Source organism: Tamandua tetradactyla, chromosome 9 (assembly GCF_023851605.1).
Source record: "Tamandua tetradactyla isolate mTamTet1 chromosome 9, mTamTet1.pri, whole genome shotgun sequence".
Lineage (NCBI taxonomy): Eukaryota > Metazoa > Chordata > Mammalia > Pilosa > Myrmecophagidae > Tamandua > Tamandua tetradactyla.
Window position 1 is genome coordinate 26,813,107 of NC_135335.1, and position 26,734 is coordinate 26,839,840.

Consider the following 26,734-nt stretch of genomic DNA (forward strand, 5'->3'; position numbering starts at 1 on the left):
TACAATGGTGATGATATTGTGAGTTACTTATTATATACCAAGAATGGAATGATCATAAGGTAAGAAGGTTTGTGTTTGTTATGTTATGCTTAAAAAATTTTTTTTCTTTGAATATGCATAAAAATAAATAAATAATGGGGGGATAAGGGGCAAAATAAATTGGGTGATGGAAACACTAGTGGTCAATGAGAAGGAGGAGTAAGGGGCATGGGATGTATGAATTTTTGCTTTTTTCTTTTTATTTCTTTTTCTAGAGTAATGCAAATATTCTAAAAATGATCATGATGATGAATATACAATTATGTCATGATATTCTGAGCACTGATTGTAGACCATGTATGGACAGTACATGTATAAAGATTTGCCAATAAAAATATTTTTTAAAAAAAGAAGTTCCCAAAAAAAGAAAAGTCCAGGACCAGATGGCTTTCTATGTCAGTTCTACCAAACATTCAATAAAGAATTAGTACCAATCCTGCTAAAATTTTTCAAAAAAATTGAAGAGGGAAAGCTGCCTAACTCATTCTAAGTAGCCAGTATCGCCTTAACACCAAAGCCAGGCAAAAATACTATAAGATAAAAAATTACAGATCAATCTCTTGAATGAATATAGATGCAAAAATCTCAACAACATACTTGCTAATTGAATGCAGCAGAAAATTAAAAGAATTATACACTATGATCAAGTAGGATTTTTTCCTTGTAACAAGGCTGGCTCAACACAAGAAAATCAATTAATGTAATACACCATATCAATAAGTCAAAGCAGAAAAACCACATGATCATCTCAATAGATGCAGAAAAGGCATCTGATAAAATTCAACATCCTTTCTTGATGAAAACACTTCAAAGGATAGGAATAGAAGGGAACTTCCTCAACATGATACAGGGAATATTTGAGAAACCCACAACTAACATCATACTCAATGGGAAAAGACAGACAGTTTTCCCTCCAAGATCAGGAATAAGACAAGGAGGCCCACTGTCACCACTGATATTCAACATTGTGTTGGAAAATTTAGCCAAAGTAATTAGACAAGAAAAAGAAATAAAAGGCATCCAAATTGGAAAGGAACAAGTATAATTCTCACTGCTTATAGATGACATGGTACTATAAGCTGAAATCCCCCAAAAAATCTACTGCAAAGCTACCAGAGCTAATGAATGAGTACACCAAAGTGGCAGGGAACAAGATCAACACCCAAAACTCAGTAGTGTTTCTATGCACTAGTGATGAGCAATATGAGAAGGAAACAAAGAAAAATATTCCATTTACAATAGCAACCAAAAGAATCAAATATTTAGGAATAAATTTAACTAAGACCTGTAAACAGAAAACTACAAGAAATTGCTAAAAGAAATCATGGAAGACCTACATAAACAGAAGGGCATCCCGTGTTCATGGATTGGAAGACTAATATAGTTAAGATGAGAATTCTACCCAAATTGACTTATAGATTCAATTCAATACCAAATAAAATCCCAACAACTTACTTTACATAAATAGAAAGCCCAATAACCAAATTTATTTGCAAGGCAGGGTGCCTCAAATAGGTAAAAATATCTTGAGAATGAAAAATGAAGTGGGAGCTCTCACACTACCTGTCTTTAAAGCATATTATGAAGCTTCAGTTTGGCAAGCAGCATGGCATAAAGACAGATACACTGACCAATGGAATCAAATTGAGTGTTCAGAAATAGACCTTCTCATCTATGGAAAACTCATCTTTGATAAGGTGGCCAATCCAACCCACCTGGGACAGAGCAGCGTCTTCAATAAATGGTGTTCGGAGAACTGGATATCCATATGCAAAAGAATGAAAGAGGATCCATATCTCACAAATTAACTCAAAATGGATCAAAGACCTCAACGTTAGAGTTAAGACCAAAAAACTTTTAGAAGAAAATGTAGAGACATATCTTATAAATCTTATAATAGGAGGTGGTTTCCTAGACCTTACACCCAAGGCACAAGCATTGAAAAAATTAATAGATAAATGGGATCTCCTCAAAATTAAATACTTTTGTACATCAAAGAACTTTGTCAGAGAAGTAAAAAGGCAGCCAACACAATGAGAGACATTATTTGGAAACCACAAATCAGATAAGTGTTTGGTATCCAGAATATACAGAGATTCTTAAACTCAACAGCAAAAAGACAAACAACCCAATCAAAAAATGAGCAAAAGACATGAACAGATGCTTCTTAGAACAGGAAAAATAAATGGTTAAAAGGCACATGAAAAGATGCTCAACTTCACTGGCTAATAGGGAAATACAAACCAAAACAAAACCACAATAAATACCATCTGACACCCACTAGAATGGCGATTATAAAAAACCAGAAAATGACAAGTGCTGGAGAGGATATGGAGAAAGAGGCACACTTATCTACTGCTGGTGGGGCTGTAAAATGGCACAACAACTGGAGGGCAGTTTGGTGGTTTCTCAGGAAGCTAAGTATAGAATTGCCATATCATCCAGCAATTCAGAGGAACTGAAGGTAAGGACACAAATGGACATTTGCACATTGATGTTTATAGAAGCACTATTTACAGTTGCCAAGAGATGGAAACAGCCCAAATGTCCATCTAGGGATGAGTGCCTAAATAAGCTGTGGTATATAGATATGATGGAATATTACACAGCTGTAAGGAAGAATAAAGTCATGAAGTATGTAACAATGTGGATGAACCTTGAAGATATTATGGAAAGTGAAATTAGCCAGAAACAAAAGGCCTAATACTGAATGGTCTCACTAATATGAACTAATATTAATTTGTGAACTTTGAGAGTTAGTTAAGAACACAGGTTATCAGGAGATAGAAAGAGGGTCAAGATTGGGTATTTGGTGCTGAAGTAATACAGATTGTGCAACAGGATTAATTATAAAAATTCAGAAATGGACAGTACAATACTACCTGATGGTAGCATAACAACATAATTACACTGAATGAAGCTGGATGTATGATAAAGGGAGAAGGGCTGGAGGCATGTATGAAATCAGAAGGAAAGGAAAAGGATAAAGACTGAGATTATATAACTTAGGAATGCATGGAGTGGACACAAAGGGTAATTAAATGTACAAATAAAAAATATTTTTGCATGAGGGAGAACAAATGAATGTCAACATTGCAAGGGGGTGAAAATGGATGGCATACAGGAAAAGGTACAACCAATGCAAGCTCTGGTCTATAGTCAACAGTAACATTGTGATCTGCTTCCACTGAATGTAACAAAGGCATTATGCTAAAACTAAATATCAACAAGGGGTGGTTGCATGGGGGAGGGATAAGGATCCTTTGCAGAAGATAAGGAAATGTCTTCATAAAGATTATAGTGACAAAAGGATATCTAATTACTTAAACTGGATTGTATGATGTAGGAATAAAATTGGTTAAAAATGAACAGAGAGAAACAAGTGCTAGAGAATATGTGGAGAGAGAGATTTACACATTCACCATTGGTAGGGAAGCTGAGAGGTGCAGCCCCTCTGGAGGGCAGTGTGCTGGTTCCACAGGAGGCTAGGAATGGGGTTGCCATTTGATCTTGATACCCTGTTGCTGATGCATACCTGGAGGAACTGAGAGTGGGGATAGAATGGACATTCGCACATTGGTTTTATGGTGGCAGTTTTTGTGATCCATAATGGATGGAAGTGGCCTAAGGGTACAATGAATGAGGAATGGAAGGGGGAACTGTGGTGTGTACATATAATGGACTACTGAGCAGCCACAAGAAGGAGTGAAGTTGTGAGATTTGCAACTAGGTGAATGAACCTTAAGAACAGTATGTTAAATAAAATGTCAGAAAAAAAGACAAATATTATCACACCTCTCTCATGGATTAACCGTATTATATAAACTCAGAGAATTGATGCTGAGAGCATGGGTTATCTGGTTGGGGCATATTGTAAAGGTTCCTAGATTGTAAGCTCTTACAGCAGTCACATATATTCAGGAGTTGTAACTGATATTTCTAAATTCTGAGATACTGAGCTGTTTGTACATAATCTGTTCATTCCCTGAAACTTCAGGTTTTTATGCGACACCTGAGATTCAGAGTTAGAGCACTGAAGCTATGAAAGTCAACCTTACCCCATACAGAAACTCTTTACAAAGGTGAAAAAGTGATCAGACTTCATCTAGAGATACGAATGAAGCTGATCTTGATAGGACTAAGGTAAATCAGAATACCAGGTAAAGGATGATAGGGTCCATATTTTCAAACTTCAACCACTGTGCAAGACTTGGTCATTTTACTTGAACATCACAATTACACAGAATCTTGAATAGGGCATGAGATCTTGTTGGTTTGTACAGGTTACTGTGATGCTCTGATATATCCAGAGTAATTTGGGCAGAGAATAAAAAAGTATTTGCAAAGTCACCTTGGAGGACTGGGGAGAAAAGAGAAAATATTAAACTTCACCATCTGGGGAATTCCTGATATTCTTTCAAACATTAGTTTCAGCCAATTCAATAGGCTGAGTCCTCAATCTTGGGTCTTACCCCTATGAAGCTTATTCCTGCATAGGATAGGCTAAATGTATGATAATTATGCCTAAGCATCACCACCAGAGAGCCTCTTTTGTTACTCAGATGTGGTCTCTCTAAGCCAAGTGTGCAGGTGAATTCACTGCCCCCCCCACCCATGAGAGACATGACTCCCAGGGTGTAAATCTCCCTAGCAAGGTGGGAACTGACTCCAGTGGATAAGCTGGGGCCTGGCATTGTCACCTTCTTCACCAAAAATGGGAAGAGAGAAATGAGATATAGTAAAGTGTCAGTGGCTGAGAGATTTCAAACAGAATCAGGAGGTTATTCTGAAGGTTATTCTTACACATTATATAGATATCCTTTTCTAGGTTATGGTGTATTGGAGTGGCTGGAGGGAAGTACCTGAAACTGTTGAGCTGTGTTCCAGTAGCTTTTATTCTTGAAGACTGTATAACCACAGAACTTTTACAATGTGACTATGTGATTGTAAAAACCTTGTGTCTGATGCTCTTTTTATGCAGGGTATGGGCAGATGAGTACAAAAAATATTTTAAATAAAAATAAATAAATAACAGGGGGAGATAAAGGGTAAAAATAGGGTAGATTGAAACACTGTGGGTCAACGACAGAGAGGGGAAAGGGGATACATGAATTCTTTCTTTTTTCTTTTTATTTCTTTTTCTGGAGTGATGCAAATATTCTAAAAATGATCATGGTGAAGAATGCACAACTATGTGATGATATTGTGAGCCACTGATTGTATAATATATTTGGACTGTATGTGTGGGATATTCTCAATAAAATTATTTTAAAAAAAGGTACATCCTTCAATTGTCACGCACCTGTAAGAATAACTATTTTCTGGGTCTGCTGTGGGTTTGAGAGGGTTGGAAAGAATTGATGCCTTCCATCTGAGGCCTATAAGAAGCTGAAATTCCCTCTACCTCTTGACCAGACATGCAGATGTTGCCCCACACTGAAGGGAGCTCAATGAACTCCAACATGGCATGTTCCCATAGGATGACCGGACCTGATGCAGAGCATCACCTCCCCTCACCTCATCAATCCCGAGCTGCCCATCATTTCTTACTGATCACCAGGTCTTTGCAGTTTAAAAAGCAGCAACCCCACCTGCACAAGCCTGCCCTTCTCTGCCCCTTCAACTACTACTGGTCAGGTGCATGTGTCCTGGGCCGGGCTGTCTCCATAGCCAGTATCCGCTGCTAGTTATCTTCTCAAGAGTGGATTGCCAGGCTCCCAAGGGTATGGCCTGATCAGCACAGACCAGTATGGAACATCCCCTCCCTTGTTTGAAGTGCTGTATCTCTGTTAATTCAGCCTTAGTTTTAGGGGCAGTCCTACTACTCTCTCATTTTCCTGCCAGCTAGAAACCAAATCTATTAGTTGAGTCCCTGCAGCCAAAATGCCACCACAACCTTGTCTTCATAAATTGGCTTTTTTTCTCCTTCCTTTTTTGACTTTTTAGTAATGCTTCTTAAATTCCAGCTTAAACATCTCACCTTTCTCACAGGCAAAGTTAAAAATGGTCCTGAATTTGGGGCTAATACAGGAAACCAAAGCCCAATGTCTTTTTCTTCAAAATTGGAGGCTTAAATTACTGTTCTGCCACTGATTTTCTACATGACCCCTGCCAAGTTCCTCGCCTGAGCCTCAGCTTCCTCATCTATAAAATGGTGACCACAATGTACCTTTCAGGGCCATGCTGATGTTTAAACAGAACAATGTGAGAAGAGCACTTTGCTGAGAGCCTCACACCTAGTGAGTACTCAAGAAAAATCTGCATCCAAACTGACTTTGGATCCTATGTCTTGGGAAAACAAGTCTGCCTGTGGGCCCATCTCCAATTGGCAGTCGGGGTGCTGATAAATTCTGGTGCTTGCACACATCTGGCCCATTGAGAAGTAAAAAGGATAATGCACCAAGGGCTGGAGATAACCCTCCCTCCCAGGACCACTGGGAAAGGAGGCACAGAGCCAGGGAAAGTACAGACACACTTCCCTTTTCAGCTGAGCAGAGCCATCTTTCAGATACCAAGTCAGCCAATTAAAGTGGAACATGAGGAAGCGGAAGAAGACCCCCAATTTTTTCAGGGAACTGGCACATCATCAAAGTAGACCTTATTCACTCCTAGTTGGCAGAGTGGTCCTGAGAAATGTATTTCCCTGCTCTGTAACTCAGTTTTCTTATAAGATGGTGGCATTGATGTCTGCCTCACACAGCTACAGTGATGTCTCAACGAGTTCTCAGCCCTGAGATGCCACACCAGCTCCCAGCCCAAGGAGGTGCCTAATAAATGGGGGGGGGAGGGACATGCTCTTCTCCCCGTCACTGACCAGACTGCTTGGGAATGGAATTCAGACCCTCAGAAAAGACTTCTTCCACAGTGGCCAGAGATGGAAATCAGAGCCATGGAAGAGGCCACTCCATTGTCTAAAGGTAAGACTCTGTGGCAGCCAACATCAATGGAGCACAAAGACAGAACTTGTGGATTTCACAAAACATTCCCTCATCCATCCAGGCAGTACCAGGAGTGGTCTGTGGAAGGGTCTGGATCACCTGGCAGAGTCAGCCTTGTCTCAGAGGCAGAGACCTGATGGATAAGTGAGGCTGGAGATGAGGGTGTTGTGGAGTGGGAGCCTCTGGCTGGGGATGGCCTAGATCCCAGAGAGGGCTGGGTGCAAAGATCCTGGGAGGGACAACAGCCCTGCTCAGCCCAGTTATCTCATTCTCGGGTTAAAAAGAGAAGGGGCAAGGAAAACTCAACCACCTTGTCTCACTTCATTCTGTATGAAGACCAGTTGATAATCAGCACTCAGCATACACATCCCAATTTTCATGTATCAGAAAATCTTAGGGTTTCTCCTCATGTAACAAGAATTATTATATTAATTGTTAAATCCATCTTTCATTATTCCTGATTTTTCTCCCAAAAACAAGAATCCTACTTTTGGTTCTTGCTCCACATACTGAGGAGCTCTGAGCCTTGAACTTTTCCAGGTAGTCATAAGTGGCTAGGAATTCCAGGGCTTAGAGGGGACTCTGTGGGTAGAAGGTGTGGGGAGCTCCAATCAGGGTCCAGGGCCCAGAGGGTTTTCCTGGCAACTTTGCAAAGGCCCTGCAAAGCTGGGAAGGGAGTCTGAGCAGCAGCTTTTTGCCTCCACTGCCTTTGAGAGCCCCTATGTAAACCAGAGGGAACAGAGGGCAGAAGGAAAGACTGCTAATCTAGGGATATCTATTCTCACTCCTGTTTATCACTTGCTGTGTGGCCTCCAGCAAGTTCCTCTTTCTCTCTGTGCCTTGATTTCCCAAGGACAACACCCAGTTCCACCTGTACCCAGACCCAGAGAAATGGGACATCACATACCTCGGGGTCACGGGGCCCAGGAAATCCAAGGGATCCTTTGTCTCTAACTTTGACCTGTGGAAGAAAATATTGTAGGCATGGAATGGGATGGGGTAGTGAAGGCCAACCCCTCATGTTATCCTTCTGGCTGTGGGTGGTGTAAAAATTCCTAAGTGTTTGGCTGAAATCTGCCTAGATGCATAGAAGAAGCTACCATTAAAATCTTGTCTCTGCCCCTTCCTAGAAGCGGGACGCTGGACAAATCCCTTCACCTGTAGAACCTTGGTTTCTACATCTATAAATTAGGAGCAATAATAACTCCATACTTCTTGAGGCTATTGGCAGCCTCAAAGAGATATGCAAAAGGTCTGGTGGAACAGAAATAATACATAAATGGCACCCACTGCTACTATGAATGACATAACTTGTTCATAAGGAATCATGCCTAGGCTCTGTCAATGACCAAAGGCTATCTACAATGCTGGGTGAGTACCTACCCCTCTGAACCTCAGTGACCTCATCTGTAAAATGGGCCACTCATCATTCCTACCCTGCTCAGTTCACCCCTCAGGGCTACTGCAAGAGGAAATAGGATCCTGGATGTGAAAGCCACATGCCATCACAATTTGGGGTATCAGAGGAGGGACTTACCAGAGGTCCTGGCTTCCCCTGTGTGCCTGGGAACCCTGGTAAGCCTTGGCTTCCCTAGAAAAGACCCAGAGCAGGCTGGGGTTAGTGAGGAACAGAAACTGGCCAAGTGAACAGCTGCCCAGCCCTCCTAGCTGGTCTGATGCCTGCAGTACACCCACCTTCAAGGAGGGAGAGATCTCTTTTCTCTCTAGGCAGGAGCACCACCTGCCTGGCACCTCTATGGGCTAGGCCCAAGGGATGCAAAGATGAAATCAGTAGCCCTTGATCTCACCAGGTAGTCCTGGAACCCAGGACTCCTGGGCTCTGAGCAGGCCCTGTGGCTCGCTTGACACCTGGAAGCTCTAGAAAGGGGGGCCCTGAAGGAACGCAAGGCAGGAGAGGGCAAAGCTGGGCCAGGACAGACCAGCCAGGAAAGAGGGAGAAGGAGAGGGAGGGCTCACCTACAGCTGAGCTTCAGTGACGGGCTCAGCCACCTGGTGCCAGACACAGGCAATGGGGAACTGGCCTCAGCAAGCCCAGGGCTGGGCCCAGGGAAACAAGACCACCTGGGCAAGTTAGCAAGTGAGGCCTGTTGCTCACGCCCTCATTCCACAGACATGTCCTAAATGTGTTGTTACTTGGAGGACCCTGAGCCAAGCCCTGCAGGGCAGGACAGCATTCTGTCCTCTGGAAATTCAGTGTCCAGCAGGGATCTGAGCCAAGAGCATGGGTCACCCTAGACCAGAGGAGAAAGGTGGTGTCACAAGCGTGGGTGGTCGCAGGGAGAAATGGCCACTCCTGACCAGGTGGAGAAAATAGCATCTGATGAGACTCCTAAGGGACAGGGAAGGAGTGCATCTGCAGAAAGGATGGGCAGGGGGCAGTAGGGCTTGGAGGTCCAGTGGGTAATCCAGCTGTGAAAGATACAGCCGTGAGGAGGGAGGGGCAGGAAAGTGCCGAGGGACCTGCTCAAGGGGGCCTTGAGTGCCAGGGCGAGGGGCCAGTTCTTCATTCTGAAGCAGCTGGGAGCCATGGAGGATGTATGAGCAAAGAGCAGAACTCTGACCTCAGAAAAGCAACTTTGTGGTACTGGGAGGGAAGATGCTCTGGACCCAAAAGAGATTAGGAGGTTGTTGTGAAGTCCAAGCATGAGATGAGGAGAACGTGGACTGGAGATGGATGTGGGCTAGATGAAATGGCACCATCTCACAGGTGGGGCCTGGTCCAGGATGTGTCCTGGGAAGGAAGCCAGGACCAGAAGAACAGCAGGGCAAGGACACAGGCAAGAGCCAGGGGCAGGGGAGAGAATCAGGTATAATTACCTTGTCTCCTTGGAATCCAGTATCTCCTGACACACATGGAACCCCTTGTTCATCCTAAATACACACCAGCAAAGAAGGTGACAATGGAACCACTGCGGGCTCTGGAAGCCTCTCCAGCATCCAAACTCACTGGCAGGGGTACAGCTTGGCTGAAGCTGTTCCCAAGGTACATCTGACCAGCAGCAGACTTGTCAGGGGGAAAGAGAGCACCCACGGAGAATGGGTGGGAGAAGCAGGCCCTGGGCAGGTGGTTATGAGCTCACCTATCTGTGGACTGTCTGGGGGTGTCCCAGATGGCTGAAAAGGCCATGAACAGAAGCGTAAACTGACCAATGTCACCTGGCCTTTTCTGGGGCTCAAACTCTCCATCATCCACAGATGCTGTCCCCAGGGGTGAATGCACCCTATGGCCCCACACTCGCTACTGAGTACTTGTGCAGCAAGAGGCTTTGGGTGTAGCTGTGGGAGACACCGAGGTTGGAAATAGATGGCAAGAAGACCAGAGTTGGCATTGCACCAGGCTGGATAAAACATTCTGGTGTGTCAGTTGTAGCCCAGTGATTCTAATTCTCTGAGAGGCCTGGGCTGGCTCCCCCAGGAAATCACTTTCTTTTCACATCTCTCTGACCCTCTATGGGTCTCAGTTTCCCCAGTTGTGAGATGAAGGCACAGGAGGAGGTGACCCTCCCTTCTCTAGATAAAGGGGCCTCCTGTTGGAGGCTCAGCTTTCCCAGCAGTTACCTGTTTATCCTGGGAGAGAAATCCTAGAGTGAGCTGAGACTCAGCATCAAGGGATTGAGAAAACCTTCTCAACCAAAAGGGGGAAGAGTGAAATGAGACAAAGTGTCAATGGCTGAGAGATTCCAAACAGAGTCGAGAGGTTATTCTGGAGGTTATTCTTATGCATTAAGTAGATATCACCTTGTTATTTAAGATGTAATGGAGAGACTGGAGGGAACTGCCTGAAAATGTAGAGCTGTGTTCCAGTAGCCAGGTTTCTTAAAGATGATTGTATAATGATATAGTTTTCACAATGTGACTATGTGATTGTGAAAACCTTGTGTCTGATGCTCCTTTTATCTACCTTGTCAACAGACAAGTAGAACATATGGAATACAAATAATTAATAGGGGGAACAAATGTTAAAATAAATTTAGTTTGAACTACCAGTGATCAATGAAAGGGAGGGGTAAGGGGTATGGTATGTATAATTTTTTTTCTGTTTTCATTTTATTTCTTTTTCTGAATAGATGCAAATGTTTCAAGAAATATCATAATGGTGAAAATGCAACTATGTGATGATATTGTGAATTACTGATTATACATGTAGAACGGAATGGTCAAAAAAATTTTAAAAAAGAAAATTATTCTCTGAACTTGATCTTTTAATTTAAACAAACAAGTACCATTTATCGTGTTTTGATGGACTAAACACCATAACCGACCCTTCTGGTAAAAACAATTACAAATGCTGGATAAAATAGATATTTTTTAAATGTAATTTTAAATACTCAATAAATTAATAAAACAGTAAGCAATTCCCAGAAAATAAGAACTAAATGAAAACCTAGGGAGACAAGCAGAGAATTAAATCTGGCTTAGTTTTGAGGCACTTTAATGAATCCAGGTAACCTTAAGCTTCTGTTTTCACAGGCTCACACATTGCTTTGAACAGAAGATAGAGCTCAACTAAAATGGGAAATCTCATGGGAGACTGACCACATGAAAATGGGCTCCCACCATCAGGAGATAGAAATAGGGTAAGATAGTGGGTAGTTGGAGCTGAAGGGATACGGACTGTGCAACAGGACTGGATACAAAAACTCAGAAATGGACAGCACAATACTACCTAACTGTAATGTAATTATGTTAAAACACTGAATGAAGCTGCATGTGAGAATGATAGAGGGAGGAGGGCTGGGGACATAAATGAAATCAGAAAGAAAGATGTTAAAGATCGACATGGTATAATCTAGGAATGCCTAGAGTGTATAACAATAGTGAAATGTACAATGTACAAATCTTAAAAATGTTTTTGCATAAGGAAGAACAAAGGATTGTCATTATTGCAGGGTGCTGAAAATAGATGATAACTAATACTTTAAAATGTCACCTTATGTGTGAGACTAAAGCACAAAATGTTTATTTGTTACAAAATTTAGATTTTGACTAGAGCATTTGCTAATATAACTCATGTAGATAGTTTGATTGAATGTCATAAGTACTTGGAATCTCAGGCAGCACTTGAGATTTTGTTGGTTTGTCCAGAGTGATCCCCCGATGAATCCCAGAATGATTTGATCAGTGACTGGAAAAGTATTTGCAAGCCGCCTTCAGGGAATGGTGAGAATGGGGAGAAATTCAACTTTCCCAAGTTGAATTCTTGATATTCTCACAAGCAGTGTCGACAACCAAAGCTATAGGCTGAGTCCTCAGTCTTGGGGTTTGTTCACATGAAGCTTAACCCCACAAAAGATAGGTCAAGTCTACTTAAAATTTAGGCCTAAGAGTCACCCCCAAGAGAGCCTCTTTTGTTGCTCAGATGTGGCCTCTCTCTCCAGCCAATATGATGAGCAGTCTCACCACCCTCCCCCTCTCTGCATGGGACATGACATCCAGGGGTGTGGACCTTCCTGGCAATGTGGGACAAAGATCCTGGAATGAGCTGAGACTCAGCATCAAAGGACTGAGAAAAACCCTAGAATGAGCTGAGAATTAACATCAAGAGACTGAGAGAACCTTCTCGACCAAAAGGGGGAAGAGTAAAATGAGACAAAGTGTCAGTCAATGGCTGAGAGATTCCAAACAGAGTTGAGAGGTTATCCTGGAGGTTATTCTTACACATTAAGTAGATATCACCTTGTTGTTCAAGATGTAGAGGAGAGGCTGGAGGGAATTGCCTGAAAATGTAGTGCTGTGTTCCAGTAGCCATGTTTCTTGATGATGACTGAACAATGATATAGCTTTCACAGTGAGATTCTGTGAATGTGGAAACCTTATGTCTGATGCTCCTTTTAGCTACTATATCAACAGAAGAGTAGAACATATGGAATAAAAATAAATAATGGGGGAACAAATGTTAAAATAAATTCAGTTTGAAATAGTGGTAAATGAAAGCAAGGGGTAAGGGGTATGGTACGTATAGTTTTTTTCTCTATTATCATTTTATTTCTTTTTCTGTTGTCTTTTTATTTCTTTTTCTAAATTGATGCGAATGTACTAAGGAATGATGAATATGCAACTATGTGATGATATTAAGAATTACTGATTATATATGTAGAATGGAATGATTTCTAAAAAAAATGGGCTTCCAAAGTCCTACACATACATCAGTATGAGATGAACAGAAATAAACTCCCTCGCCCACTAAAGGGACTTTAGGAAAAATTGCCTCTCTGAAACCATGTAGAACAATGAAGAAAGAATGAGAATTTATTCCTCAAACCAAACCTTTCAGAGGTCTAAAATGTTCACAAACTTATGGTCCAAAACAGTAAAGCTAAAGAGAGTTTAGTTTACATTTGTCCCACTGGCTTGTCAGTGCCTCTGGGGTCTGTACAGCAGCAAATGTCCTTCTTGAACAAGACCAGTGCTCAAGACAGGCTTCAAAGGATTGCCACACATATAAAAAATTTCCAAGGAATATGAACAGTTTATAGTCAAACATCACAAAATACACAAGGAAAGACAGTACCATAAGGGAGAGCCTATGATAATAGCAAACAACAAAATTAGACCTGCAAAGAGTTCAGATATGGAATTATTTTACACAGAATATGAAAAAGCATGTTGGTTTAAAACATTCATATAAATAAAAGAAGTGTTTAAAGTATTATTAAAGAACAAGAAACTAGAAAAAATAAGCCGATTTGCAGACGCATCAAATTGTACATCTAAAACTAAAATCATCAATATTAAATTCCACTGAGGAAGTGAACCAGAAAATTAAACAGAATTGAAGAAGGTAACAGCAAAATATTTAAAAGTTAAGAATAATTAATTTGGTATGCACATAAAAGACAAAACAATGGAAAACATGATGAGTGGTTAAAACACAGAAGATAAAATAAAAATAACAAGCCGTAATTGGAATTTCAGAAGGAGGGGAGAAATAGAACAGGAAAGAGGTAATGTTTGAAATGATATTGACTGATAATTTCCCAGAACTAACAGAAGAAATCAATTCACAGACTTCAAGAAAACCAATGAATCCTAAGCAGGATATATTTTTAAAAATCCATACCTAAATTCATCATAAGCAAATGTAAAGAATGGAAGAGAAAATTAAAGACCAGGAGAAAATTTTTCAAATAGCTGCAAAAGCTAAAAGATAAATTACTGCAAAAGGAATGACAATATTAATTGATATCTCTACTGCAAAAATGGTAGTCAGAAACAGTGAAACAATATCCTCAATATGATGAGAGAAATTACTTAACATAGCTTTTATATCCAGTGAAAAAAGATCTCAAGAACAAGTGCAAAATACAAAACAAAGATTGAGAATTTGTGACCATTAGACCATCACCAAAGAAAATTCTGAAGCAGAGCTTACCAACAGAAATATATTGTGAGCCACATACATGACTTTAAATGGTCTAGTAGCCATATTTTAAAAGAAAAAAAGTAAAAGCAATTTCAATAATGTAGTTTTTTAACCCAATATTTACAAAATATTTTCATTTCAACATGTAAAAATGGAAAAAAATTACTGAGATATTTTACATTGCTGTACTAAGTTCCTTGAAAGTTACTGTGTACTTTATACTTACAGACAATCTCAATCCAGACTGGTCATATTTCAGGTGTTCAATAGACAAATAGTGTACTGGCTACCACATTATAAAGTATAAATCTAAAGGATATATATCAGGTAGAAGGAGAATGATTCCAGGTGGAAGGACTGAGATGCAAAAGGGGATTCCAAAAAAAACAAATGATAAATATATGGGTAAACCCAATGTTTCAAAGGTCAACTGACAATAAAACAAAATATTGTTATAAACTGGAAATTAGGGAAAGAGGATGTTGTATACAAGAGACATACAACATCTAGTCAATCATGGCAAGATTAGATCAGGCGAAACAGTCAAATCCCTCTTTTACAAAGCCGCGATTCTCTTTTATCAAAAAGTAATCTGTGGGGTGAGACTCTGGCATCATGTAAGCATACATTTCTCCATCCACTGTTCACCAGGGGCTTTCAGCACCATATTCTTTTCTTTCTTGCTGTTTCCTTCCCCCAATATCACACTAGACACCAGGATAGACATATACACATTGTAACATGGGGATACACATAAACAGCCTATTTTCTGTTGTCCTCTACCTACGAGTTTATGAAGACAAGCAAATCTCCATTGTGAATGGGTTGTTTTTAGAACTTTTTCCTTGGTAGGGGCCCAGATGAATGTGGATCTTGAGTCACAACATTTCATCCAATATTCCATATTATAACAGGTATCACATCAAAGGGCCACTTCTAAATAGATCATCTGAGCTCATTTGTAAAGGTTGTGTGTGCACTGCACAACTCTCCAAGACACTATACAACAGACTATAATGTTGTGCAGAGCTCAACCTGCACACCCAGACTCAGCAGCCCAGTTTTACAAACTAAATACTGGAGCTAATAGCCTGACAAGGCTATATGATAATAATTCAAAGAGTAATTAAAAGGCAATAATAAACATCATTTAAATTTCAAGAAAAGTCAAGCAGGGGCAGAATAAACAGGGATCTATATTGCCACCTCTGATTTTTCTTTAAATTTTCTTTATTTTTTTACTATACACCACCAAAATCTGGTTTAAATTCTTTCATTTATTCATAAATGTATTCATTATACAAATGATGATTGAAAGACTGCTATGTAATAAACACTATTTTAGATCCTAGGGAGGGAAGCATCAGTGAGCAAAGAGACCAATTTCTGACCTCATGAAGTTAACATTCTTTGGAGCTACCTATGTATCCTTAAAGGAGGCAGAATATGAACAAGACAAATAAGCAAAATACATTTTATGTTAGGTAGTGATAACTGTTGAAGAGAAAATAAAACAGAGAAGGTATAGAGTTAAGGTGGCTGTATAATTTTTCATCTAACTGAAAGTGAGTACTATTAATAATTATTCCAGTACAAAAGAATATATGTTCACCCTAGAAGTGGGTGTGTTGCTATACCATACATTGAGAAGTTCATTTAAAGAAGATCTGAAAGGGGAGAGAGCAAGCCAAGCCATTACCTGGGAGAAGAGATTCCAGGCAGAAGAAACACATTCAAAATGCTCAAGACAAAAATGTGCCTGGTGTATTCAAGAGATAGGAAGGAGTACTGTTTCCTAAAATGTAGCCTTTGAGCTAATATCCGATGAGAATAATTTACCTATTATTTTTTTTTAAAAAGAAAATATATCTGAATTGCTATATGATTTTTTAAATTATTGAGATGCATTTAATCAGAATGAATAAATAATCCCTATAGCCAAGAACTGTTGGTACTGAACCCAGATACCCTTAGATCCCTTTATCACTTCTTCATAACCACTCCTATCCCAACTTCACTGTGCTTTTGCTTGCCCATGCCTACGATTCTCAGCAGAAGCCTGCCCTCAGCCCAAGGACCCACTCTGCCTGCCCACATAGGTAGGTGCAAGTGTCTGAGAATTTGGGTCCCCATGGGAGCCATACTGCCTTAAGTTGGGACACCTTCTAAACTATAATTTACTTTCCAAAGCTCCCGAATGCAATCAGGCTGTGGCTAGACCTCCACCTGAAATCAAACCTTTGCTTTGCTTCCTTCTTTTCACTAATCTGCTCCCCCACCTGCTTCTCCTGGGAGCAGATCCCTAATAAATCATTTGCATACATCCTCGACTTGGGACCGGCTCCTGGAGAATCTGACCCAAAATAATTCCTAATTTTGAATGCCATACTATATCTAGAAGGTATGTGTCAGAATCTAGTTCCATACATTCATATGCAAAACCAAACATGCACAGAAATCATCCCTACTGGATTCTGTTAGTATTAGCACTGATTGGGTTCTGTAACATAAATAATAAATAATGCCTCTTGAGCAGTCCCAATCGATCCAATGAATGACATATACCAGTCAGGGCATGATGCTATGCACCACACAGTCTTAAATCATACTCTTATTTGCAATATTAGTATTACTGAAAACTCAGCTGTGCATCATTTTTCTAGATGTGTAATACTTCTGTGGTTCTTGAATACAAGCAAGTTGGTCACTGTTTCTAAAGACTGAATGTGGCATTTACTATTGTCTCTGAGACAATGGGTCCAGTGTTTGGCATTCAGACTACATGTTTCAAAAGGAATCTTTGCTTAACTTAAAAAAAAAACTCTATATTTATTAGAAAAAGACCAATCGAGCAGCCTTCACTCAAACCAGCTCTGACGGTCTTAAGTTACAACTGTTGAAGAAACCTGTAGGTAGCCAGTTAGTAATACAAGTACAAATGAAGCAGAGATTTCTGAGAGGGGCTGTGAAGAAACCAGTAAAGAGAACCAGACCTTGCCTTTCTTCAATGATTTTTAATCACTGGGAAAATGTTTTACAATTATGTAAATGGTGTGCAAGCATATCTCTATAATTCTACAATTGCACAAACCAAAATTTCTCCCAGTGATGCCATTTAAACATTTACAAATATAGTAAATGATAGTATGAAGCTTCACAAGTAATAAGAATAAACCTCATCAGTTTAAACTTTACTGGTTTGTGAGAAATACTTTGGAAATGGTCTGCTAAAGTTCATCATTGTCCTTTTGAGGGAAAAGTATGTGCATGTACCGGTGTTGTGTAACTTTCTTCCTCTATGTGCAAATACTCACCCACATCAATATAAACAAGGTCATTAATCAAACATTTTACTAGCTTTATATTAAGAGAGCAATTTTGTGTTATTCAACATGACAAGATATGCCCATCATATATAACAGATATGCCCAGGAATGCTAAAAAGTTTGGACAAGCAAAAGGGATATTTCTGAAGCCAGTGCCAGGCCCTTCACAGAGGCTACCCCTAAACTGAAGTTGTCTTAAAAGAGCCAGTTGAGAGAAGGACTGGGCTTGAGCTCATTACAAGCATTTATTTAACAGCATACAATTATGCTAATTAAAAAATATTTGTCTCTATTCATTAGTTTAGGCCTGTAAGGGTATCAAATGAGCTATGCTGCCTTTCTCTACTCTTAGACTTAATGTGTTCTTTAATACAATCCATTTCTATAATTCATACTGATCTCTCAAACCCTTTTGGAAATATTCTCTATTATATTTCATTAAAGAAAATAATTCCAGGAGAAAAAAGGGAAAAAATTCCCTTAAAACACAATGTTCTAAACACGAAAATACTAAAGCGATCAAAACACACATGGGAATTCAGTATATAGCAAAGTCTATGTTTTTAGAATCTTGGAGTGATTTGGTTACAAAAAAAGTCTGCATATTAAAGATCATCACAAGGTGATTGTGAAAACCTTGTGTTTGATGCTCCTTTTATCTACCTTATCAACAGATGAGTAAAACAAATGGAATAAAAATAAATAATAGGGGAAACAAATGTTAAAATAAATTTAGATTGAAATGCAGTGATCAATGGAAGGGAGGGGTAAGGGGTATGGTATGTATGAATTTTTTTCTGTTTTCTTTTTATTTCTTTGTATTGATGTAAATGTTCTAAGAAATGATCATGATGATGAATATGCAACTATGTGATGACATTATGAATTACTGATTATATATGTAGAATGGAACGATTATAATAAAAAAGATCATCATAAGCAAAGTGAAAAGATAAATAGAAGAAACTGGGGAAAAATGGTATTATAAACAAAAGTCTTGTTTTCCTAAAATATTTTAAATACCTGTAAGAAAAAGACTAACAGCCCAATTTAAGATGAGTAAAGGATATGAAAAAACAGTTTGCAGAAAAAAGAACATGGCTCTTAAAAGATTAATAACATCACTCATAATAGAAGCAATCCTTGAAACTACACTAAAACACCATTTCTACCTATAAAATCATAGATGATCAAAAAATAAATGGTTCTGCTGAGGAATGCAAGCATTGCTCATAGGAATATACATGTGTATGTATATTCATACCACACCTTCTCACATTTTCTAGACAGCAGTCAGATGACACATATAAAAATTATAAATACACAAAGCCTTTGACCCAGCCACTCCTTTTCAAGTAATTTATTCTAAAGATATATTCCCACATTTGTAAAAAGCTTATGTCTGTAATTACATTATATTTGTAAAAAGACTATATGTCTTTCTAGTTAGTTGGCTAGCTACTCACTGGATAGATGCCCGAGAATATAGCAGAGGCTATCTTCCAGAAGAGCAACGGATAGTGAAGCATCTTTTGTACCTCTTAGACTTTGAGCCCTATTACCTTTGACAACATTTGATTTTAATATAATTTTTTAAAATCACAATATTCTAAGCATGAATCTGAGGCATTACAGAAATGCACTACAACAAATCACTTCTGTTGATTTGTTGATCTATTTCTTTGATCCAAAGTCATTCACATCAAGCTTTTAAACTGTAATTAAAATATTTCTGCAGTGCAGGAGGCCCACAGCATGGATCATAAATAGCTCAAGTTTATTCTAGACATCCTCTCCTTTGATGCCATAATGCAAGGAAAGTTCATCCCCATTTTTAGTATTTTCTTTGACTTTCTGAGGCTTTTTCCAGGGTGGAGAGAGAGCACTCAACAATGTGGGCTCTTACTATTTTTGCCCATTGCATCATAGCTGGTCATAATTGGATATGAAAGGGAGCACAGTAAATACAACTGACTATGTTGCCAGCTTAGCCACTTTACATTAGTGCATCATTTAAACCTTACAAAGCCTTACAAAATGATGAAGGAATTTTTATGTTCATCAACAAGAAACTCAGAGAATCAAATAAATTGCTCAAGAGTACCCCAGGATTAGTAAACCACTGGGCTGAAATGCAAACCCAGCTATACTTGGTGCCTCGGTGGAGACTGGATTTTAGGAGAATAAGAAACACAAATAGGACTTCCGGAGAAGATGGCGGCTTAGTAAGACGCACGGGTCTTAGTTCCTCCTCCAGAACAGCAACTAAAGAAACAGAAACAATACAAAACAGCTCCCGGAGCCACGACAGAGACCAAAAAGACAGCGTACCCTATTCTGGAATGGCTGAACGGGCAGGGAGAATCCTCTGCGGTGAGATACCGGAGGGGCGTGCGCTTTCCCGGGCCAGGGCGGCTGGCGACCAGGGTCCCTTCCACACACGTGGCTTCCCGGTCCGACTGGGAATGTTGGATAGTGGGGCCCTCCCGCCACGCTTGGCATCTCGGGCCAGCTGGGCAATTTGGACCGGCATTCCCTCAAGCCACGGCGGCCGGCGACCCCCTCTCCACGCGCGGTTTCCCGGACCGACTGCGAGATTCGGATTGGCAAGTTAAAGGAGCCACAGCATCTTTTACTGGTGGGACCCGCAGACAGACGAGCGCCACGAGCGCCACCTACTGGGCAGGAAAAGAAAAACAGAGCCCAGATATTTCACAGAAAAATCTTTCAACCATCCGGGTCCCACACCCAGGAAAATCTGATCAAATGCCCAGACACCAGCAGAAAATAACGGATCATGCTCGGAAAATTGAAGATATGGCCCAGTCAAAGGAACAAACCAATAGTTCAAATGAGATATAGGAGCTGAGACAACTAATGCTGAATATATGAACAGAAATGGAAAACCTCTTCAAAAACCAAATCAATAAATTGAGGGAGGACATGAAGAAGACATGGGCTGAACAAAAAGAAGAAATAGAAAATCTGAAAAAACAAATCACAGAACTTATGGGAGTGAAGGACAAAGTAGAAAAGATGGAAAAAACAATGGATACCTACAATGGTAGATTTAAAGAGACAGAAGCTACAATTAGTGAACTGGAGGATGGAACATCTGAATTCCAAAAAGAAACAGAAACTATAGGGAAAAGAATGGAAAAACTTGAGCAGGGGATCAGGAACTGAAGGACAATATGAAGCGCACAAATATACGTGTTGTGGGTGTCCCAGAAGGAGAAGAGAAGGGAAAAGGAGGAGAAAAACTAATGGAAGAAATTATCACTGAAAATTTCCCAACTCTTATGAAAGACGTAAAATTACAGATCCAAGAAGTGCAGCGCACCCCAAAGAGAATAGACCCAAATAGGCGTTCTCCAAGACACTTACTAGTTAGAATGTCAGAGGTCAAAGAGAAAGAGAGGATCTTGAAAGCAGCAAGAGAAAAATAATCCATCACATACAAGGGAAACCCAATAAGACTATGTGTAGATTTCTCAGCAGAAACCATGGAGGCTAGAAGACAGTGGGATGATATATTTAAATTACTAAAAGAGAAAAACTGCCAACCAAGACTTCTATATCCAGCAAAATTGTCCTTCAAAAATGAAGGAGAAATTAAAACATTTATAGACAAAAAGTCACTGAAAGAATTTGTGACCAAGAGACCAGCTCTGCAAGAAATACTAAAGGGAGCACTAGAGTCAGATATGAAAAGACAGAAAAGAGAGGTATGGAGTAAAATGTAGAAAGAAGGAAAATCAGATATGATATATATAATACAAAAGCCAAAATGGTAGAGGAAAATATTATCCAAACAGTAATAACACTAAAAGTTAATGGACTGAATTCTCCAATCAAAAGACATAGACTGGCAGAATGGATTACGACCCAGCAATACCACTGCTAGGTATCTACTCAAAGGACTTAAGGGCAAAGATACAAACGGACATTTGCACACCAATGTTTATAGCAGCGTTATTTACAATTGCAAAGAGATGGAAACAGCCAAATGTCCATCAACAGAAGAGTGGCTAAACAAACTGTGGTGTATACCTACGATAGAATATTATGCAGCTTTAAGACAGACTAAACTTATGAAGCATGTAATAACATGGATGGACCTAGAAAACATTATGCTGAGTAAGTCTAGCCAAAAACTAAAGGGCAAATACTGTATGGTCCCACTGATGTGAACCGACATTTGAGAATCAACTTGGAATATATCATTGGTAACAGAGACCAGCAGGAGTTAGAAACAGTGTAAGATAATGGGTAATTGGAGCTGAAGGGATACAGACTGTGCAACAGGACTAGATACAAAAACTCAAAAATGGACAGCACAATAATACCTAACTGTAATGTAACTATGTCAAAACACTGAATGAAGCTGCACCTGAACTGTATTATTTTTGTTTGTTTGTTTGTATCTTTTGTTTTTGTTTTTTCTTTTTCCTTTTTTATATATATATATTTTTATTATTATTATTTTAATTTTCTTCTCTATATTAACATTCTATATCTTTTTCTGCTGTTTTGCTAGTTCTTTTCCTAAATCGATGCAAATGTACTAAGAAATGATGATCATACATCTATGTGATGATACTAAGAATTACTGAGTGCATATGTAGAATGGAATGATTTCTAAATGTTGTGTTAATTTCTTTTCTTTTTTTAATTAATAAAAAAAGAAACACAAATAATTAGCTGTGCACAAAATGCATTTTTAATGAACACTTTAATGGAAATTCATGATGGCACAGCATTACTAAAATATTTTAAACTGATAGTTTGTTAAATGTAGGTGCACAAAAACAAACTTAGGTTTGATTGTATTAACAAAAAAGGTCAAGAATAAACAACTCTGAGGCTGAATTTGAATAAGATTGAAAATAGTTTAAACACTCAACCAACTGCCCTAGCTTTACCAACAAGAAAACTCAAACCATCCTCATCAATTTTTTAAAATTATGCAATAGCATATCATGATACAGGTCAAATATCTGCACTTAGTTTACCCAAATCTGCAAACTGCTTTCTATTTGGAATGGATTTGGGCTTTTAGGTTTACTTTTCAGTATCTGTTTTAAAAGGAAAAAGACATCCCCCATCACAGCAGGCACCAAACTTGAGAGAAATAGCAGAAGAACTCAGAACATGAATTATTTCTCAGTCTCCAAAGAGACGCTGTTCCAGCAATACTCAGGCCAGAGGCCTGGACATTGCAGGGGTGAGTGGGGGCAGAGGGGAGGGGCACATACTGATCTGGGGCAAACTTGTTTTGTGAAGAAACGGATGACTTCCAGCTATGAGGTTGATGTTCCTGTACTTTTTAGCAACATTTAAATACATTCCAAAATGACAAGCAAAAGAAAAGAACATTCTGAATAAACTGTAGATGAATGAAGTTCTCCTGCCTCCCTGGGAATTTATGAGCATCTTACAAAGGGGGTCATATCCTGTTTCTTTCTCTGGTTGCTACAACTGTGCTTTGTATATTGGCTGTATTACTAATGTGAATTTATAACCAAAAATGCCCGAAGAAAAAAAAAAGCAGTACTCTGTCACAAATAGGCATTTTTCTATCCCCACCTTTCAACAAGGACTGTATATGGTTTCATTATTTTTTTCTGCACTGGAAGCAAATCCACATATCTTTTTCATATCTTACTGGTGGTGCAAAAGGTGAAATACTGACATAAGTGAAAGGAATTTCAAGTTCAGCATTAATAAAAACACAGGCAAACACTATGGATGGCATTTATAACTCAATAATTCCCCTTACTGCAGCTATACAAATAAGCATGAGCCCTAGACCCAAAATAAATAAGGCTCAAGAAAAGTAAATGTACAAGGCATTAGTAAGTTTAACTTTTCAAACTATCAAGGAATTTGTCTTTTAGTACACACTTATATTTATACATGTTCAGAAGATACATAATAGGACGTTAAAAAAATCACATACAGGTGGAAGGCAATGTCAAGGAATGTGGAAAGAGAATGCAAACTACAAATATTCACTTAGAAATCCAGAAAGAGGGAGAAAGGGACAGAGGAAGGAAGGGAAGAAGAGAGGGAGGAAGGCAGGCAGGCAGACACTAATAGCCATTACCCACAGCATTCCAGCTGGAAGGAAAGTGAACTTGGGATAGTAATATGGCATTTAACTCTAGGTCTATTAATTGCCTTGCAAGAGAGCTCATATTGCTGTTGTTCTTTCCTGGTCTATCACTGATGAGCTCTGGCCATCAGTGACCGTCACACCTCTATGAAACCTCATATGAAACCATAAGAAGCTGCTTAGCTGAGCCAAAAGCACTTGGCTAAATCCTAGAGTGTATCATCTTCACAAGAATTCCCTTTTGCTGGACCCAAATGACATCCCAAGATGGAGTATCCCTCATGCATTTTTATTCTCATATCTTCATTCTCTTCATTTCACCAAGAATTCATGTAGACTTCTTATTCTCTCTTTGTTTGAATCCTATTGTCCTTGATATTCTCTTGACTATTTTAAAGAGAACTTTTTTCCACTGCATTCTAGCCCAAGGCTCTAAAAAATTTTATGCAAATTAAGCTTTATCATGACCCTTTGTGGGGAGCCGCTTATGGCACCGGCAGTGTGCCGGCCATCATCTTGGTTGTCTGACACCATCTACTGACCACCTTGTGGTCCAACAGCATCTTGGATACTAACTCAAGTTAAGTTTTTATCTCAAGTAAAGTTTCTATTTTCTCATGTCTGCTCTGCTCTGCCCAGAAATCTGCTGACTAGCCTCGGCTGGTCCGCCTTTGCTATCTTAGTTTCGGCGGATTGGCCTAGCCATCGTGCAATGCCTATCACCTGCTAACGCCTGATACAAGGCACTTCCCCGGTCCTGCTGGATAAATACCCTGGATTTGCCCTCAATAAATTGAGACTTGATCAGAATCCTGTCTTGTCTCCATTCTCTGTGTCTCTTGTCCCCCCAATTCTCACTCCCTCCCTCAGGTCCAGGTTCGTCTGTCCCGCGGGTCGGGACAACCCTTACATGGAAGAAGATGAGCAGAACCTAAATTATGTAAGAAAAGAAATCTAAGCCTGGTAGAACAAGGAAGGCACTCATAATTGGACATCAATCATAAATTCATATCAGAGCTTCACTTTATATGATTTATAGTTCATTATATATAACACTCCTTAAGTTGACTATTTAACAGATTATATACACTTCTTTTTCTATTTTGTTGCCTTTGAAAAGTTTAGAGGAAAGACTCCCTCTAAGTACCACTTTGGGAATATATTTCAATGAGGTCAATCATGCTTGACTATTAAATTCAATATTCTATTTTTCAGTATGAAAAAAACAGGTAAACAGACCCATTCTGTCTTAATAGAATTAATTCTTTCCTGCTTGTAAATTCTATATCATACAACAACAAGGCACATATTGAAAGACCTTCAGCAGACCATCACAAAATTCTTATAAAGAGTCTGCATGTTTTGAGTAAATAAGTCTTATTCAAAGCTGCTTTGTTTTCAGGACTGTCTGTGGTAAAACAGACAGCATTGAGAATTAACACTTTCTTTTTTGTTCCACTAAAGTAAACAAATGTGTAGCAATTCTAAATAGAAAGAACAAAGCTGACAAAGCTGCAAATGACATCTAAACTGCAGCTAAACAATATGGAAAGACTAAATAACAGTACAGTAGAACTAATTTTTTTCCTTGACCACCACCAAAATTAAATTACTCAAGAAACAAGACAAACCGCATTCAGAGACATGCAAAGCAATATTAAAATTATGACATATTCCCATAATGGAATGCCACAACAACAATTAAAAATGATGTAAGTTTATATTTATTTTATCAATTTATGGAATCAAGAGGAATATTAAATATGAATAACAGGCAACTATATTAATAAAGCACAACAGTCATGATTTTTATGCTTCAAAATGTATGAATAAAAATGCAAAAGAGTCTCCGCCGGGCCGCCGCGCGGCGCCCACGCCCCGCCCACACCCCGCAGCAGCCGACCCGCCCGCCCTCCTTCTCCACTCTCTTTCTCCGCCGGCTCGCCCGCCCTCCTTCTCCCCTCTCTTTCTCCGCCGGCCCACCGCGCGGCGCCCACACCCCGCAGCAGCCGACCCGCACGCCCTCCTTCTCCCCACACTTCCCCCTCCTGCTCCGGCGGCTCTCCAACCACCACGGTGCCCTCTTCCCCCGCCTTCACTGGCTCCTCCGCCACCAGCCTCGACAGCCTTGCCGCCCTCACCTTTCCTCCTCCAGAACAGCTACTGGGGGAGTGGAGACAATACAGAGCAGCTCCCGGAGCCACCACGGAGATCAAAGGGACAGCGTACCCCATCCTGGAACGGTTGACTGTCTGGGAGAACCAGCTCCGGTGAGAACACCGAGGGACGCGGGCTTTCCTGGGCAGGACGGCAAGTGGCTGGAGTCCCTCCCTTCCTCCTTCCCAGGCCAGCTGGAAGAATTGGGCAGGCGGTCCCCTCAGGCTGCGGCGGCTGGCGTCCCACCACGCGAGGCCTCCCGGACCAACTGAAAGAGTTGGGTCAGAAATCCCCAGACTGCGGAGAACGGTGACCAGGAGGTCCCTTCCAAACACATGACTCCCCGGTTTGCCTGGGAACAGTGCACTGTCCCGGGCTGTGACAGCTGGCGCCCTCCCGCCACGCTTGGCGCCCTGGGCCGACTAGGAAATTTGGTTGGGTGCTCTCACGTGTTGCGGCGGCTGGCGACCCTCCCCGCGTTTGGACCCCCGGGCTGGCTGGTACTCTTCCAAGACGCTTCAGCTGCCAAACCTCCCCTACGGCGAGAGTTTTCCAGAGTTAAAGGACCTACAGCAACTTTTACTGGTGGATCCCGTAGACAAACGTGTGCCACGAGCGCCACCTACTGGGCAGGATAAGAAAAACAGAACCCAGAGATTGTAGAGAAAAATCTTACAACCTGTGGGGTCCAACACTCAGGGAAATCTGACTAAATGCCCAGACGCCAGCAGAAGATAACGGATCACGCTCAGAAAATTGAAAATATGGCCCA

The 26,734-nt window shown here is 40.2% G+C and overlaps 1 protein-coding gene across 4 annotated transcripts in view; it reads right to left on the reverse strand.

Annotated features, from left to right (window-relative positions):
- LOC143646857 (uncharacterized) overlaps positions 1-26,734 on the reverse strand; it is a 90,157-nt gene that overhangs the window by 50,832 nt on the left and 12,591 nt on the right. For all 4 annotated transcript variants that reach the window (XR_013157670.1, XR_013157672.1, XR_013157671.1 and 1 more), the window contains exons 3-5: positions 9,816-9,869; positions 8,515-8,568; positions 7,885-7,938 (exon numbers count right to left, since the gene is read on the reverse strand). Coding sequence is in view for 1 of the 4 variants with exons in the window: in XM_077116266.1 (XP_076972381.1) it covers positions 7,885-7,938; positions 8,515-8,568; positions 9,816-9,869 (162 nt within the window). In the remaining 3 variants the exon portion in view is untranslated. The remainder of the gene's footprint in view (positions 1-7,884; positions 7,939-8,514; positions 8,569-9,815; positions 9,870-26,734) is intronic.